Source organism: Sycon ciliatum, chromosome 1, assembly GCF_964019385.1.
Source record: "Sycon ciliatum chromosome 1, ocSycCili1.1, whole genome shotgun sequence".
In the NCBI taxonomy this organism is placed as follows: Eukaryota; Metazoa; Porifera; class Calcarea; order Leucosolenida; family Sycettidae; genus Sycon; species Sycon ciliatum.
This window is the reverse complement of record NC_088643.1, coordinates 39488948-39507378: the sequence shown is the minus strand read 5'-3', so window position 1 is coordinate 39507378 and position 18431 is coordinate 39488948. Positions and strand designations below refer to the sequence as shown.

Genomic DNA, 18431 nt, shown 5'->3' with positions numbered 1-18431 from the left:
GGAGTAATCGATTTGGGGTGGGTCTGCCCGTGAAACAAACACTGACTTCAGCTCCAGAAGGCTGCACACAGAAACCATGAGCAATCGTGATGGGGCACAGATCGAGCTGTGACTGGGTTTGCAAGGCAGAAAACACCCTCGGCCTAGTGCTTCCTTGTCCACTGCCCTGGTTAGTTGCGTGGTCACGTCGTGCAGTGTCTCCTATTCCAGGCCAAAGCCTACATTGTGACTGGCACATGTTGAAGGATCATTAATAAAATATCACCCGCAGCCAGATTGCTGTGTATTGGCAATATCAGTACATGTCCTGGTGCATGCCTTGTAAGAGTTGCTTGACGTCACATGGTCAAATGTCAACGACACCCAAGCCAACTTTCATAATAAATAAAAAACCTAAAACTTTATAAAGGATCTAATGGATATGAACACGGGTGACCATCTATGAAGATAAGCATACTGTGTAGCATAGCTGAGAATAGAAAACAGCCCAAGCGGCTAAACATCCCAGCAAGCATGCGCTGCCAGTCAGGTTGGAAGATGCCACCGACCAATCAGCTGGTGGGCAGTCCAGGCACTTGGTCACAATTACTGGATCATTCCAGAGGTTCGATAAGATGAACAAGCTATTTCCTTTCCCATCACATTGTCATCGTCATTGTCCTGTTCATGCTAAGTGTCAGGACCTGGCTGATTTTCCAACGACTTGTGCTGCTTCTTCTGATCCTGAGCACTAGGGAGCTGTTCGTTTCCATTGTCCTCTTGTCGTTGTAGATTATTGGACTCTGCCACTACATCGTTGTTCGTCTTCTCAGAGTGGTGTAGCTTGGAATCTTCAGCTGCATGATGTTCAGATCTCTCACTATCACTATGGCGGGGAGATCCCTTCACAATGGAAGCATTTACTTTAGAGACTGGATGATTAGAGCTTGTCGCATTCTTCTTCGTAGCATTCAGCGTCCTATTCGGCCTCAAAGTCGCAAGCTCAGCCTCCAGTCGCTTGACTTTCTCCGCCAGCTCGCCATGTGCCTGGGTATTATTAGAAGCACACAGCCGCAAAAACACATCAAACACACACACACACACACACACACACACATACACACACACACACACACACACACACCTTTGACCTTTGACCTTTGACGCCCATCGCCGGAGGCGATGATAGCAATGCTACGGCAGAAGCCATAGCAACTTGTGCTGGGATTGCACCATTCAACAGCTTGCAAGGCTGAAGAATTGACCGTCACTATTCAGCCTGGTCTACACCATACAGCTATTTGAAGTGACTTTTTCTGGCCAGTGAATCCCTATTTTTGGTCTTTTTCTTTTTTCTTTTTTCTTTTTTTTCTTTTTTTTTTTCCCACACACACATCACACCACATACTCCGGCATGCACTGGCTGTTGGTAACCACCCAGGAGAATGAAAGAAAAGTCAGGAAGAGTCTGAGAAAGAGAAGAAAGACGTGTGTGACCACACACACACACACACACACACACATACACACACACACACACACACACACACACACACACACACACATACACACACACACACACACACACACACACACACAAACTCATGCATGCAGGCGCAGGCATAAACATAGCAGAACCAAGTCATTCCATGCCGACTCAAAGCACACACTGACATGCCCAAGTTCAATACATGCAACTATAATTTAGTATAAATGCTACTTGTACATAATATGTACAAGTATGCTGGGTCCATGACTGGGCTAGTAACTACAATGGCTGGCAGAAAGGCTCGAACAAAAAAAGAATATATCCTGCTACAATACCCCTTATTCTGATTGGAAGGGTGTTCATGTATACAGTCCTGCAAATGTCGTACATCCTGCTTGAGTGTTTACCAACTTTACCTACCTACGTACCTACCTACCTACACACACAACAGAGGCGAAAGGCTGTGTTAGCTGTAACTTAAAGTTTCACGCATCGGAGCGATCATCAGACAGCAGCATTCACTATCGAATTCTCTACGAGCAGGCCTAGATATTTGGTGCTAGTGTAGAAGTTAGTGCATATGTGCGAAGTGAAGACGTGGCATTGTACCTACGTACCTACCTACTCTGCAACTCTGGCCAACGCAGGGTAGCACCCCAAAGCTGAGCTTTGGTCATGCAGTCCAGTTTTCAAAGAATTCGCACAGTTCAACCCAACCATTTGCACACTTTTCAATCTCAAGTTCTCAACACACATTCAGGGTGCGTTCTCATTTTCTCCTGGTTCTTGGAGGGATCTCTCTTGGGAGACGAAGAAACAAGAAGAATAAAAGAACGGATCTCGGCGTCTCGAGTGCAAAACGGGCAGCGATCTTGAGAAGCATGCAAGCATTGTACCTACGTACCTACCTACTCTGCAACTCTGGCCAACGCAGGGTAGCACCCCAAAGCTGAGCTTTGGTCATGCAGTCCAGTTTTCAAAGAATTCGCACAGTTCAACCCAACCATTTACACACTTTTCAATCTCAAGTTCTCAACACACATTCAGGGTGCGTTCTCATTTTCTCCTGGTTCTTGGAGGGATCTCTCTTGGGAGACGAAGAAACAAGAAGAATAAAAGAACGGATCTCGGCGTCTCGAGTGCAAAACGGGCAGCGATCTTGAGAAGCATGCCATGTATATGATATTTTTTTGGTCGCGCTTGGCAACACATGATTTTGTAAAAGTTTGGAGAGCTTTGGAGCATCCCCCATAATTCTGAGAGGATACTTATAAGAACACTTCTCCAACTTTTCGCAGAGGCTTAGACATTTCGGAGAGGATTTTAGAATGTACAGTCAACTTCGCTTATAACGACACTCGGCGGGGAATCAGAAAAGTGTCGTTATTCACAAAGTGTCGTTATACCCGAAGTCTCATTATATGTATTACAGTTGGATGGGACTTTGCTCTGGGCATGGAAATTCTGTCGTTATTCGCGAATTGTCGTTATATCCGCAGTTGTTATTAGCGAAGTTGACTGTACCTAAAATGTCTCTCTACTGCGAACAGAATCCTCCTTCTTCACCAGAAACGACCCATTGTCGGGGTGACCTATCAAGCTTGACGAATGCGAGATACCAGTAAACTGACATGTCAGACGCACCTTTTCACAAGCTGAGAATGAGGAAAACTGAGATGATCCACCAGTATCAGACTTGTGAGCAACATCTTCTTTCTTTGTATCAGAACCATGGTTTTCTGTGCAGTGAAAATACCAAAACAGGACACAGAAGGTGATGAAAGATTTCAAACTTATACAACAGCAGGAACGGCAACAACGACAACAACAACAACAACAACGGCGACAACAACAACAACAACAACAACAACAACAACAACAACAACAACAACAACAACAACAACAACAACAACAACAAAAACAGCAACACAGAGTGCTAGTACCGGTACTTGTTTGCTACTTCTCTACAAACAGCCATCTATTCTAACTGTCATATGACCACCTATCCCTATGGCAGCCAACAGTAACCTCTTAATGGAAACCATGCAGTTACTGTACTCCTACTTGCTTGTTTCACCAAATCATAACACAAAAATGCAATGCAGCACTGTAGAACTGTTACAAGCCAAAGTGAAACTGAGCCACTGTGTGACTACAACAAGATTAACCCAGTCCTAGTGAGCTTACCGTGAAGTACAGTCATGCACTGTTGATCCCCCTCCCCCCCCCCCCCCACACACACACACACCATGTCGCTTCCCAGCTGATCATTCGCAGTTCATGCGTCAGTTCAACACCGTATTCTGACATACATGCTGAAGGCGCTTGACAGATAGATATTCGACAGGCAGTGAAAACGGGCGGATCAACGGCACTTTAAGAAGTTTCCATCACCAACCCTCAACGCGCCTACAAAAAACATTTATAGCTCACGTCGCTGCTGTGTGCGACCTGAGCTGGGCGCCCTGCCGCGCGGCATGGCACAAGGGGGTTGCCCTCTGGCCAGCGGCGTATTCAGCAGCCATGTGTGCTGCCTACAGGATCCCAGTTACGACAAGCCTCAAGGAAGCCTCTGGGGCTCAGGCAGCCTGCAGGCGTACCGTATACAGGTATGCGTAGGCGTAGCAGCAGGGAAAGATGCATGCTGGAAGCTTAGCATCATCCGGCCGGCCTCATGGTTGGCCGTGGCCTTACACAACCGGCACTTCTTACTGTTGTAGCTTGCAGAACACCAGTTTTTTTCCTCTCTCGTTTGTTCTAACCTGAAAGTAGCTCTACGTTAGTTAGTCAGCATGGATCTTACTAGGCAGCAGGTCGAGGCCATCTCAGAGGCCACCGCAGCGGCAGTAGCGTCCGCACTAACAAATGTGCGCTCGGGTGCGGAGAATCGGCCTTCGGCGAATCACGCAGGTAAGGACCATCATGATGTGCATGCCGAGTTGTTGGTAGGCGCCAAGCTACCTGCTGGGGTGGCGCATGCGTCAGGGGAAACAATTAGGAAAATACTGCGGGTAGAATATGTGAAGCTGGCCACACTACTCCCTTCCCGCTCTGCCCACTCGGAGCCTGAAGCCAAACGCTTCAAAATCAACCAAACAGATGGCAACGAGATCGTCCTGGCAAGTGCCGCTTCCAGCAAGCGGAAGATCGAATCGCTAATTGACTGGGTTGAGGCCTGGTCGATATTTAGTACCATTGTGTCGTGTAACATGCCTGATACTGCAAACGGGCTCATGCAGCATCAGCTGAGGGTGGAGCAGGCTGCCCAGAAGTATCGTTTGTCGGCAGTCCTGGATTTCGACATCCGGGTCCAACAAGCAATCGCTAAGGACTCCTCGCGGTCCATTGGTGTGATGGATACAGAACTGTTTACGCAGTGTTTTACCGGGCATGCACTTCCCGTCTGCACCAAGTGCCATAAGACTGGCCACGTGGCGCCTTCCTGTTTCGCAGGGCGCAGAGAAACGTCCATTTTTCGCGGCTCCCAACCAGCGAAAGGTGGCCAGGACCAACCCATATGCAGGTGGTTCAACACCGGGTCCTGCTCATTCACCGATTGCAAGTACAAACATGTTTGCTCATTCTGTGGAGGCTCCCACACAGCAGCCAGCTGCTCAGCCCACCAATCGGCTTAACCCGCCACATGCCCACCAGCCTGTCGTCGTTCCCTTATGCATTCCCCATGCACCACACACGAACTGGGAAAGGAGCTCCAATTCCACCCTGACAGCCACCTGGTACAATCAGTCCTGTCCCACCTGCGGCATGGCTGCCGGGTCGGGTTCACAGGCAACCGTGAACACTCGGCCATCGCCAGTAATCTGTCATCAGCTCACAGGTTCCCCCCAGTAGTGAGCGAATACCTGGCCAAGGAGTGCACTTTGCAACACAAGTGCGGTCCTTTTGACCGGCCACTATTTCTGCCCTTCCGCACTTCAGGCATAGGAATCGTACCCAAGGAGTCCGGAGGTCATCGGCTGATCCTCCACCTGTCCGCGCCAGCCAACAACAGTATTAATGACTTCATCAGCCAAGATGACCGCACTTTCAAGATGCTATCAGTTGACAATATCTGCGACCATGTCAAACGCATCGGGCCTGGAGCGTTACTAACAAAGGTAACTTCTCCACAGCAATGGAAACCATGCAGTTACATGTACTCCTACTTGCTTCTTTCACCAAATCATAACACAAAAATGCAATGCAGCACTGTAGAACTGTTACAAGCCAAAGTGAAACTGAGTCACTGTGTGACTACAACAAGATTAACCCAGTCCTAGTGAGCTTACCGGGAAGTACATGCACTGTTGATCCCCCCTCCTCCCCCCCCCCCCCCCCCCCATCCCACACACACCATGTCGCTTCCCAGCTGATCATTCGCAGTTCATGCGTCGGTTCAAAACCGTATTCTGACATACATGCTGAAGGCGCTTGACAGGTAGATATTCGACAAGCAGTGAAAACGGGCGGATCAACGGCACTTTAATGGAAGTTTCCGGAGGAGGAAACTTTACGTTACTTCCTTCTGACTTCTTACCCGGCACCTACCATAGCTACATTTAACCCTTTAAGAGCCGCCCCATACTTGAATGCGTCGTAAACGACGCATTCAAATGCAAAACTTCAAAAGATCGTAACTCAGTCCAATCTCGCTCAAATCCAGTGATCGAAATATCCAGGGCGAAGAGAAAACTCTCACCTGTCGGGAGAAACAATTCGCGAAGCGCTGCGAGCAACGGTTCCTGAGATAAATCACTCGTAAGTTGAGCCGCGATCGCGGCAATTTCAAAAGCGCGCAGTGCGACTTTAGTATTGAGAATTTTGAGACTTTTCGTCACGCTGGTTTACTCGAATTTGCACGGGTTTCACTGTTGATATTGTCAAGAGTACACAGCGAAAAAAATTGGAACTCCACGATCGAGTAAAATGAAATATCTGGAGCGGGACGCAATTGGACGCATTTGGGGCATTTTTCGTACTGTCGCTGCGATCTAGCGCTGGATAGACGGTGTGCTGGCTATCATGATCGACCTCATTCTCTTCCTCTGCGGAGACCTTTCCAGGAAGCCCGAGGTTGTGAAGATTGAGTGAGTAGAACTGAAGCTATGATCGAAGGAACACGAAAAAATGCAGAATTCTGAAATTTTCCTGTGGCTCTTAAAGGGTTAAAAGTACTATTACTACATATGTTGCGTTCGTCACACATGCACTAAGGGGTCGTCGCAAAGTTTTTTGTCGTCACATCGTTCGTTTCGTACTCGGACCCCCTCCCCTCCCTCTGAAACGAACGCAGCTTGCTACGCTGGACAACGAAAATTGCATGAATGTTACCATTGTACATGGCGGTCACTACATGCACATATGTACAGCGTCGGTTGACTTGCGATTTTGGCTTGCACCCCTCCCCCCCCCCCCCCCCCCCCCCCCAGACGGACAATGTTCGTTTCACGGACGACAAAAAAACTTTTGCGACGACCACTAACTTTCCTATTAAGAATGGACTCGGATGGAGAGCCAAGGATTAGTATTATAGAAAAGAAAAAGGACCAAGGAACTAACGTCGGTCAATGTCGTGCAATGTTATCGCATGAGCTGATTGTTTAGCAGCTGGTGGTGTTAGTGGACATTATAGCGTAACTTGTAGTTCTTTGGTCCTTTTTTTCTCTTCCTGTTAAGGTACTGACTCTACTGAGGAACATCAAACCACTGTTGTAGGATAGCCCAATGTCCATGCACACACACACACTCTGCACAGCTATAGGCTACAGATGAGTGCAATGTGGCATGAAACTTCAGAGTAAAGGCAGTTTGGCTTGACATTTCCACTGGACCTAGGTGTGAACTTACTTGTAGAATCTTCAGGAGTGGGAACTAGACCGGCTTGGATATATATCTCATCCATTCGTCTTGCCAAGCCCTGAAAGCCAAACATCGCAACAGCAAAACAACAGCAAAACAACAGCACCACTCAGAATTACATTTCGTAGCTAACTGTGGCTAAGTACCGTAAAAGTCCGTAAATAAGTACGTATTTACTTTCGAATTTAGTGACCACACCCGTACTAACTTTCGGGCGGGTACTGACTTTCGGGCACGAACTAACTTTCGGACCTGACTTGTGTGTAGTGGAGAAGTCATTTTCATGTCGATGTACATGCTACGTGCTGCATGTGCGCATCGTACCGGTACTTATTTCGGGCAGTATGTTTATCGGGCTTGACTTGACTTCAACAGACAGAGCCAAAAGAATGAAGGGGGTATTTCTTTCGGACAGGTACTTATTTACGGACTTTTACGGTAGCTGTGCTAAATTTCCGACAAACCAACCTAAACTATCAGACATACGGCAACGCGCATGCAGGAGTACATACACATCAAACGAGAACTGACAGAAACGCACAAACAGCTTCCTGCGATTTATAATCTACATGTACATGCACTTCTAACGTTGTTAGTACTTGAAGTACGCTTTTATTCCCGTAGCTATGCAGAAGACGTTACTTCAGTAACGTCTGGCGCTAGCCAGGGTCCACACAGCTTTAATTTGGTGTTTGTTTGTGTGTTTGTTTGTGTCACGCCTGGCGTTATCCGTATCTGACGGCAAAAAAGCATAGGATGTTATAAATTTTTCAATTCTCCTTTTTTTTCAGGCATATCCTGGGATTCGAACCCGCACAATCGCCCTACATGCATTCCCCCCATACATTTCGCATTCATACCCATTCTTCCAAGTTGCTTTACGTTATTATCTTGCGTTTGAAAGCCCTATTTGAATATTGCGGGCAGCTGTATGTGGCCAGCTGTGTTTGATGGTACGGTACGGTACGGGAGACGGTGTCGTATTACCCTCGATCGTACCTGTCCCGTCCCTATCCCCTACCGTACCGTGCCATCAAAGACGGCTGGCCACAATGCATATTCAAATAGGGCTTTCAAATGCAAGATCACAATGTGAAACAACTTGGAAGAATTAGTATGTATGCGAAGTGTATCGGGGGATGCATGCAGGGCGCGCGATAGTGCGGGTTCGAATCCCAGGTTATGTCTTTAAAAAAAGGAATTTTTTTAAAGAATTTATAACATCCATATGCTTTTTTTTTTGTCTAGGTCATCAAGGCAAAAAAGCATAGCGTAGGGCCCTGAGCTTCCAAGCTCTCTCGTATCGCAATCGATATCAATCCAGCATGTATCTTTCTCAACACTAGAGAGGTTCTGCATAACGTAATTACGTTAGTAAAAAACATAGTCGATCTACGGAAAGTCTTATGTACATACACTGCATGCGCATCCGTGTTCCGCCATACAGAGTTTTCAAATCACGTAGCTGCCCTTGGCGACCCGGAAAGCTGCAGTGTACGACCCGGGATCGACCCGGGGAGAGAGTCATAAATTTGTACCCCAATCCACTTACGGAGCACCTACGTTATCAGAGCCCTATCTACGTGCTCTACATAGACAACTTTCCGTAAGTGGAGTGCAAACTCGCGAATTCACGGGTTTTCCCGTTCACTAACGTAGAGTTGCTCAACTGTACGTAGTGTGGAACCTCCCTACTAGTGTTACAATGAAGAACTAATCATGCTAACAGCACACCATGCTAACAGCACACCATGCTAACAGCACACCATGCTAACAGCACACCATGCTAACAGCACACCATGCTAACACACCTTCAATGTTATTTCATTGTGGAAGAACAATTCTTGAACACCTCTCCAGTCCTGTTGCTGTGAAGAATTGAGTAGGTAATACACTGTGTGCAGGCACGCAGGCAGGCAGACAGGAAGGCAGACACAAACACGTGCATTCATGCATGTCAATGCTCACTAAAACATCGGCACACTTCGAATATCATTCAATGTGACCAAGTAGGCTGTTTCTTGTTGGGGGCGAGGGAGGTAGAGTTGTGCTACTTGAAAACAAATTCACGGTTCGCGTGAGACTCGGCCAGAGGCCCAGTTTTCCGCATCCGCAGGAACGCCACCACCCTCTTGGATCAAGGCGCAGATGCAGCTCCTAAGCGGTGGGAGGTGAGTAGACCAGACCCACCACAAAGTGGTCAAAGACCGAAAATCCCATTCACTGCATCCATGTGCTACTTGAAACTAATTTTAATATTCTCCCCGTGAAATAATAATAATTATTGATATTCTCTGATGGCTGGTTAGGACAAGAGATTCGGAACCAGCAAACCTGCGAGGACAAGAGATTCGGAACCAGCAAACCTGCGAGGACAAGAGATTCGGAACCAGCAAACCTGCGAGGACAAGGTTATTTGTTAAAGTATTCTGGTGCTAGGAGGAACATGGATAGCACATTCATGGATAGCACATTCATGGATAGCACATTCAGCAACTGTGATTAGCAGTACTAATACTACCGGTACCCGTACACAGCATCCAGGTCAGCAGCGCAGCGACTGTGAGATACCTGTGTTGGCAAGGCCAAGCTTGTCTATGACAAGATGCCCAGTGCAAACATCAGATGGGTTGAAGCAAGCCTATCTTACAACAAACACATAGTTATCTAGACTATAGCTTGATAATACCTGGAAATGAGAAAGCACTAGTATCACACTTTAGTATATGATTATGAATGGGCGAAGGAATTGTTCTAACCATTATCTTCAGTTTGAATTACTTCTTGTCACCAGCAGCACAGCAGCACTTACCGGCCATCAACGTGGAGTTGCAAGCTAGTGGAGTCTGGTATCTCAGCTCATAGTGACATGTGCTTGGTTCTGATGCGCTTGACAACTTGTGTTCGGCTGAGCAAATGAAGACCACCTACACGGGAGCAGTAGAAGCAACGGCAGCAAGATCAACAGCATCAATGGTGACAGCAAGAGCAGCAGGAGCACACAGTTACCAAAAACTCAAAAATAATAATAAACAGTTTGCACGTAGAGCATGAGTGGGGAAATAAGTAGCATCAAAAAACCTGAAGTATAGTGTCTGCACACAAGCGAACATGCCACTAGCATTAGGGGAACAAACACACACAGCAGAACAACAAACATACGTACAACCATGAGTATGTGTACAGACTTGTACACACACACACACACACACACACACACACGCATGCACGCAAGCATGTACGCACACATACACACACGCACGCACGCACGCACACAAGCACACACACACACACACACACACATTGGAGGAAGTGCATTAGCAGCGCATTGCAACACGATCTTACCTCAGCTTGCCTATATGTACCAGACATGCCGCAAGAGTCACCGTGAAGCATTTGCATGGAGTGCAAAGAGCCATTCACCACATTCCAGCCTTGATACACACTGGATTAGACACATGTACATAAGGTATGTCATAACAAAAACAGAAAAGAAGAACGGAGAATGGCCACAGTACAATCTCCAACGTGCAAACCCTCACCCGACTCACTGCTGCTAGGAGCCTAGGACTCAACCAAAATGGTCCCCAATGCATAAACGATGGGTGTAAGCAAAAGAAAAGCTCGGTGAACCCCAGTCCTAGAAACACAGCACAGTTACTGTATTAGTATACGATACCCAAAACAGGTCAGGGGCATTCCAGTACCAATCACAGGTCAGGGGCATTCCAGTACCAATCATAGGTCAGGGGCATTCCAGTACCAATCACAGGTCAGGGGCATTCCAGTACCAATCACAGGTCAGGGGCATTCCAGTACCAATCACAGGTCAGGGGCATTCCAGTACCAATCATAGGTCAGGGGCATTCCAGTACCAATCATAGGTCACCCGAGGACCACTTTTCATCTCAGCTGGTCAACCTGATCTATCTAGAACTGGTGAAAAAAAACGGGAAAGGTATTACCGATGTCAGAGAAATTGTCTACAAATGCGGACAGTCAGAGAGAACTTGAAGGGTGTACTGGTAAGTAATTTTCAGGGGCGGGGAGGGGCACAATCCCTCCCACATGTTGTCTCCATCGCACTAAAGACAAGTAAAGTCTTCATTCTATAGTCCTACACACAAGCCAGAGGCTTACCCGAGAACACCTTTGTATGCATTCCACCGTGATGACTGCTCGTGTTGTGTCACATTCTGGAAAGGACACACCTCGTACTTGTAACTATTAAAAAAACACATGTGCACCCACACCCACATGCACCCACACCCACATGTACTCACACCCACATGCACTCACACCCACATGTACTCACACCCATATGCACCCACACCCATATGCACATATGCACACACATCCACATGTACATAAGCACATGCACCCACACCCACATGTACATATGCACAAACACGTGCACATGCACCCACACCCACATGCACACACACACACATGTACATAAGCATATGCACACCCACTCACATGTACATAAGCACATGCACACACACACACACAAGCAAGTAGCCACGCGAATCAGTCAGGAGCAATGTCGCACTGGGCAGTTGAGTAGGCGGTACACAAACATGAAGCAGACTGGCTATGCTCCTATTAGCAACAGCACATCGAAGAGCACCCCGCCCCCCCCCCCCCCCCCCCACACACACACACACATAACACCACCAGATGAACAACATGACCACCAGTCCAGGCAGCAGGATCAGCAAGAGTGCAGACAGAGATCTGCTTCACTGTCGGCAAACCAAGAAGCACTACCACAAAACCATCACTAGCAGAATAATGACTCACTCTCCCTGCGTCAGATCTAAGCAAGTCCCGTTGAGATACATGAGTCCCTTTGGCCCGCGAACATTAGCAGGGGATACACGCGCAGTCAGCTTCTGCAGTAGACAGTAAAGAGAACACAATTCTGGAGTTGAGGATGGTGAAGGCACTTGCTACCAACATCGCCACCTTTTACTCCCCAAGCCAAACAGATAGCCAACACTTATTCGCCAACGCCACACTGTAAAGTGCCTCAAAGATGGAGAAAACAACAAAACTCACAGAGATTTGAGACATACATGAACACATGGTGCAATTTTCCACACACTCGTGTGCGAGAATGTACCGCAGACTAAGCTGTAGTGTCTAACTTATGATGGCCGCGTACAACAAATAATGCGAGTGCTGGGTTAACAGGTACGGGCATTACCTTGCTGTTAAATGTTGAATAGTAGGCACTGCGATCATGTCACCAATTCATGGTCATGGCCAGAAGAAAGAGTACGAGCAGAAAAAGCACATATCCATACACCCGCACACACACACACAAGCCCAAACACACGCGTGCACGGCATGCATACACAATTCAGTCAGTGCTTGGTTTACCGGTACATCATATTATAGCCAGATAGCAAGCAGTGTAGCGGTCACGGGATAGAGGCGGGTATTCTACAAAAGGTTATTTGAGCAGCAGTCTACGGGATCAAAAGTGAGTTGTCACATGGTGTTGGTACAGTCAGAGTGCAAGTTTCCATCAGAGATTGCACAGTGTAGATTAGTCCACACAGAGTTTGCATCAGAGATTGAACAGTGTAGATTAGTCCACACATAATGGCGTTGATCAGACTTACCGGCTCACCACAGGTGCATCGACTATCTTGACTGATTTCGTCTCTGCCGCCAATGTACCGCCATGATTACCTTGGCAACGAAAGCAACAATACAGTAAAGCATGCAGGAAGGACATCGTCCGTCACACATCAAGGGCGTCGGAACCGCACCGGCCAGGGCGGCCATGGCCGCCCCACTTTTTCGGCCGTTTTTTTGTTTTTTTAGCACACTGCAACAAAGCGCGATGATCTCAGCGCAAACGTGGCAAATTCTTGTCCCCGACCGTGGTTTGCTGCAGAATCAAAAGTCCATGTCCACTGAAATGGCACCAAATGCCTGGGAATGCTTGCAATTGGCTTCAATTTTTGAATTTTTTCCCGGGGGAGGGTAATGTTTGTCCCCGATCGTAGCATCTTCTTGGTTTTTTGCAGAATCAAAAAGTCTTTCATTGTAGTTACCGTACACTGAAATGGCATCAAATGCCCGGAAATGCTTGCAATTGGCTTCAATTTTAGAAATTTTTTCCCGGGGGAGGACCCTCCGACCCCCCTTCCATGGCCGCCCCACCTCCAAAGTCGGTGCGACGCGCCTGCACATCGTCCACACACTATCACAAGCAGAGACCTACTAAGTAAGCTAATTCACATCGGAGAGTTTGGAAAGCAGGTAAACTAGGCACTACTTGCTTGGTTAATATCCTACTCTGGCCAGATGATCACAGACCACCGTCTCCACTGCACAATGTACATGTGCCGGGGGTGAGAGATGAAATCCAACCCCAAGAACATCACAGCTCTGAGACCGAACGTGCCTAGTACTACCAGCACTGGCCTGTGCAGCGAACACCACTGTGACTTAGTCCTCAAGTCCACTATCACTTCCCATCACTCAAGAACTACAGTGAAGCTTGGATTACAGGGTATAGCGACCCTCTAGCAGGCAATGTTGCTACATCCAATCGTGGCACACTGGAAGCACTGTGTGGCGGGCAGCACACTTTCACCGCTATTGATGATTTTGCTTTATCTTCGGCCAGTATGGATACTACATGTACTGTATTGCCTTTGTCTTTGGGCTGAGACATGCGCAAGTAAGTAGCCATACTGGGGTGTAAGCTAGCCTCTCTACTGGGGTGTAAGCTAGCCTCTCGCCACCGGGAGTACAGTTCGATCGACACCGGCTCGACTAAGTGACGATGACCCACACCTTCATCTGGCGAGCTGCGCCGTGGAGATTTTGCTGTCAGATGCGCGACCGCGTGGGGCTTGCATCTGCGACCTCTCAGTTTGCAGGCGAGCGCAATACACAAATTGCTACAGGAGAGCCGCGTTATCAATGATCAGTCGTTATTTTTGATGTCACTATCCAAAGCTTCACACGTCAATCGCCATCTACATTCGCATGCGACCATTGACTGCATCTGAAGCAAACCGATACATGTATAAAGTACACCTTACCAAGTCACCAACCATACATCCAGCGGCATCACTCTTATTTTTACATTCACCAGGGGGTTTAATATTGCTACAATTCGGACATCATGTATAATGGGGAGAGTACTCTCAGTGATTCAAAACCAGGGTACAGGGTGCAAAAAGTACTACACTGCAGTACATGTATGGGCACTACTGACATGGCACTATGTAACTTAGTACACACGTCGATTCAGTCTATCATGGTCACTCTGCTACAATGTAGGGTTCGCAATTCTGCAACAACTATAATTTTAAACGGCACGAGCTTGGTCTTTCCACGCTTTCGTGCTCCTGTTACGATCACCCGCAGGAAAAAGCCAAAAATAATAATAGTGGGATGCCATAGGATTGAAATGCAGGACAAATTCTCAGTGTCTGACCTCACCTATACCAACAGCTACAGCAAGTACAACGACAGCAATGGTCTGGAGTGTCGATAATAACAGTAACGCCATCACTTCCACTTCATCATCAAATCATCCCGACAATCACCAACAAAGCAACAACTAACTAAGTTACTTCTCAACAAGACCAGATTTACACAAGGGTCATTCAAAATCAAATTCAACAAAACTACGAAAGACTGATCATGGTGATGCAGAAGCTCGAAGGGCTACAGCAGGGAGTCGTAAAATACCGGTATTTTACGACTCCCTGGGCTACAGCTACATTTGTAGAGCTAGCGCGGTGGATAGTGACTAGTGAGCTAGGTGTGTACATGATTGTGTAGCATGGCTATGAAGCAGGGCTGTGAAGCAGGCTATGAAGCAGGGCTGTGAAGCAGGGCTGTGAGTGTGAAGCAGGGCTTGGAAGCAAGGCATTGAAGCAGGGCTGTGAAGCAGGGCTGTGAAGCAGGGCTGTTGTTGTCGTTGTTGAATTCTTTATTCTCACGATGGCACCATCGGCCGGCCATCGCCAATAAGAGATAAATAATTATGAGAAGGTGAGATGCTGTGGGTGGGGCTGTGGGTTATGCAGTTGGGGGGGGGGGGGGTGTTGTTGTTGTTGTTGCTGTTGTTGTTGTTGTTGTTGTTGTTGTTGTTGTTGTTGCTGTTGCTGTTGCTGTTGCTGTTGCTGTTGCTGTTGCTGTTGCTGTTGCTGTTGCTGTTGTTGTTGTTGTTGTTGTTGTTGTTGTTGTTGTTGTTGTTGTTGTTGTTGTTGTTGTTGTTGTTGTTGTTGTTGTTGTTGTTGTGGTTGTGGTTGTTGTTGTTGTTGTTGTTGTTGTTGTTGTTGTTGTTGTTGTTGTTGTTGTTGTTGTTGTTGTTGTTAGTGTTTCAAATCTTTATTCTCTTGTTGTTGTTGTTGTTGTTGTTGATTTTTATTTTACTTCGCAAGGCCAAAAGGGCAATGGTGCCCAATTCTATGGAAGCGAATTTCAAAGGGGAGAGAGCGGGAGGGATGAAGGGAGGGAGGGAGGGAGGGAGGGAGGGAGGGAGGGAGGGAGGGAGGGAGGGAGGGAGAGAGAGAGAGAGAGAGAGAGAGAGAGAGAGAGAGAGAGAGAGAGAGAGAGAGAGAGAGAGAGAGAGAGAGAGAGAGAGAGAGAGAGAGAGAGAGAGAGAGAGAGAGAGAGAGAGAGAGAGAGAGAGAGAGAGAGAGAGAGAGAGAGAGAGAGAGAGAGAGAGAGAGAGAGAGAGAGAGAGAGAGAGAGAGAGAGAGAGAGAGAGAGAGAGAGAGAGAGAGAGAGAGAGAGAGAGAGAGAGAGAGAGAGAGAGAGAGAGAGAGAGAGAGAGAGAGAAGAGAGAGAGAGAGAGAGAGAAAGGGGGAGAGAGATAGCGAGACACAGAGAGGGAAGCAGTGAGGTTAGGGGCATCGGAGCGTGGTGGGCGCATCAACGTGTGGTTGGGGGTAGCAGCGAAGACCAAATTGCTATGTAATTTAGTCTGATAAGCGATTTTGCAGCGACAGCAGAGCGATTTTACAGCGTCAACAGAGCGATTTTGCTGCGTCAACAGAGGGAACACAAAGAGTTCATAGACATAGGTGCACAAGCACGCAGAGAAGAATAAATGACGTAGTGTGTGGACGGGCAAAGTCAGACAGAGCATTCATTGCAAGGTGTAGGGGATGGAGACAAGCTTAAATTCCTCGGCAGCCTTGATCTCCCTTACACTCCCCGGGAGTGCGTTCAAGGCCAAGGCTGCCTGAAAGGCCAGGCGAGATCTGCCGGCTTCTGATTGTGCGAGGGGACAGTGAGGCCCCTGGAAACCTGGTGCCCGGTGGTGCTACCAGCTGATGGTGAGAATAGGTCCTGGAGGACACTGCTGGATTTCCCATTGACACAGCGCCACACCAGGACGAGCCGCTTCCGGGCATAACACTCGCGAACTCTGTCCAGGCACATCCGTTCGAGCAGAGGCTGGGCAGAGGTGTGAGGGGGCAAACCGTATAGTTACACCGCTCTCGCCGCTCGGTTCTGCAGGACCTGAACTGAAGGCGATCAAGCTGCGAAACCTTGAGGGAGGAAGAGAAGGCGTTAGACCCGTATAGGAGGTCAGGCATGATGACTGACCTCACATACTGGATGCGACTACTGAGGCAGAGACATCTGCGGGACCGCCACAGTGCTCCAATCTTCTGCACAACTTAAATTTCTTTCTTCGCAATCGCGTCAACATGGGGTCCCACTTCACAGTGGCATTCAAGGGTCACGCAGAGATGGCGCAGGATGGGCTATGGCCAGTATGGGCCGCATGGCAAGGACATCACGGGTGTACGTGCTAAACAGGATCGGTCCTAGGTCTAGGAACGAGCCCTGAGCTGAGGTACCGGTACACCAGATGAGCACTCACTACGTGACTTAGCAGCAACACTGTAGTGTATGTAGGTGGGGCCAATTCACACTTGCTGGGTTCGATCGCTTCGGTACATGTAGCTGCAGAACCAGCGAAGGGAGGCATTGCCCAGGCCGAGATCGAATAGGTCCCGGACCAGTTGGCTGTTTTATTTTTATTTTTTATGCAATGAATATAACTAAATGCGCACTCATATCACAACCATAGGGACGAATAAGGTATTCAAGAACGTTTTCTTGTCACAATTATCAATGGAATTCGTGGCTAAAGAGAATGATGAAACTACAATAGGATTAATTTTATACACTCGGAGTGAAACAACGAGGATACAAATAGTAAGAAAAATAGAACAAACTTAGGAAAATGTTGCACAGGTAATAAAAACTATACAGGTGAGAAATGATAGGAAATAATTCAGCAAGTGCAGTGTGACAATGTACATGTACATGCATGTGCAAGTGTGCGTGAGTGCGAATTTACTGGAATAGTGTAAGTGCGGTGACATGTTCAAGGCATTGAAGCAGGGCTGTGAAGCAGGGTTGGGAAGCAGGGCTATGAAGGAGGCCTGTGAAGCAGAGCTATGAAGCAGGGCTATGAAGCAAGAGTGTGAAGCAGGGCAGTGATGCGGAGCTGCGAATCGGTGTTATGAAGCAGGGAGTAGTACAATACCTACTACTCGTAATAAAGCCTCTTGTACGGGCAAAATGAATTGCACATATCATCAAACCTACTTCTCCCTGATATTGCATATTGTACTACTCCAGCTCCCTGCTATGAAGCAAGCTGTGGCTACTTCAAGTACAATTTTTACAAAGCAGGGCTGTGAATCGGGTCAATGAAGCAGGTCAGAACAGGGCTTTGAAACAGGGATGTGAAGCAGGGCTGGGAAGCAGGGCTGTAAAGCAGAGCTGTAAAGCAGAGCTGTAAAGCAGAGCTGTAAAGCAGGGTTGGGAAGCAGGGCTATGAAGCAAGAAGGGCAACTTGAACGAAGGAAGACTGTGATTCTGAAGCAGGGCAGTGATCATGGACGGTGGTGATGCGGAGCTGTGAATCGGTGCTATGAAACAAGCAGGGCTGTGACCAGGTGACTGATCGGGTCAATGAACCAGGTATGCAGAACAGGGCTTTGAAACAAGGATGTGAAGCAGGGCTGGGAAATTGAAAGCAGCTCCTCTTCATGCCCAGGTCACACCCCTATACTTTACACCTTAGCCACACAGCCCTTCT

The 18431-nt window shown here is 47.8% G+C and overlaps 1 protein-coding gene across 1 annotated transcript; it reads right to left on the bottom strand.

Annotated features, from left to right (window-relative positions):
* Positions 1 to 84: 84 nt before the first annotated feature.
* LOC135825133 (N-acetylglucosamine-1-phosphotransferase subunit gamma-like) lies at positions 85 to 14992 on the bottom strand. The gene is made up of 11 exons (XM_065337868.1): positions 14798 to 14992; positions 12958 to 13027; positions 12537 to 12564; positions 12131 to 12222; positions 11468 to 11551; positions 10673 to 10772; positions 10140 to 10254; positions 9139 to 9221; positions 7316 to 7385; positions 3113 to 3207; positions 85 to 1026 (listed from the first exon to the last, which is right to left on the bottom strand). Exons 1-11 carry the CDS (start codon positions 14865 to 14867, stop codon positions 670 to 672), a joined length of 1164 nt encoding a protein of 387 aa, XP_065193940.1. The 5' UTR covers positions 14868 to 14992; the 3' UTR covers positions 85 to 669.
* Positions 14993 to 18431: the final 3439 nt, after the last annotated feature.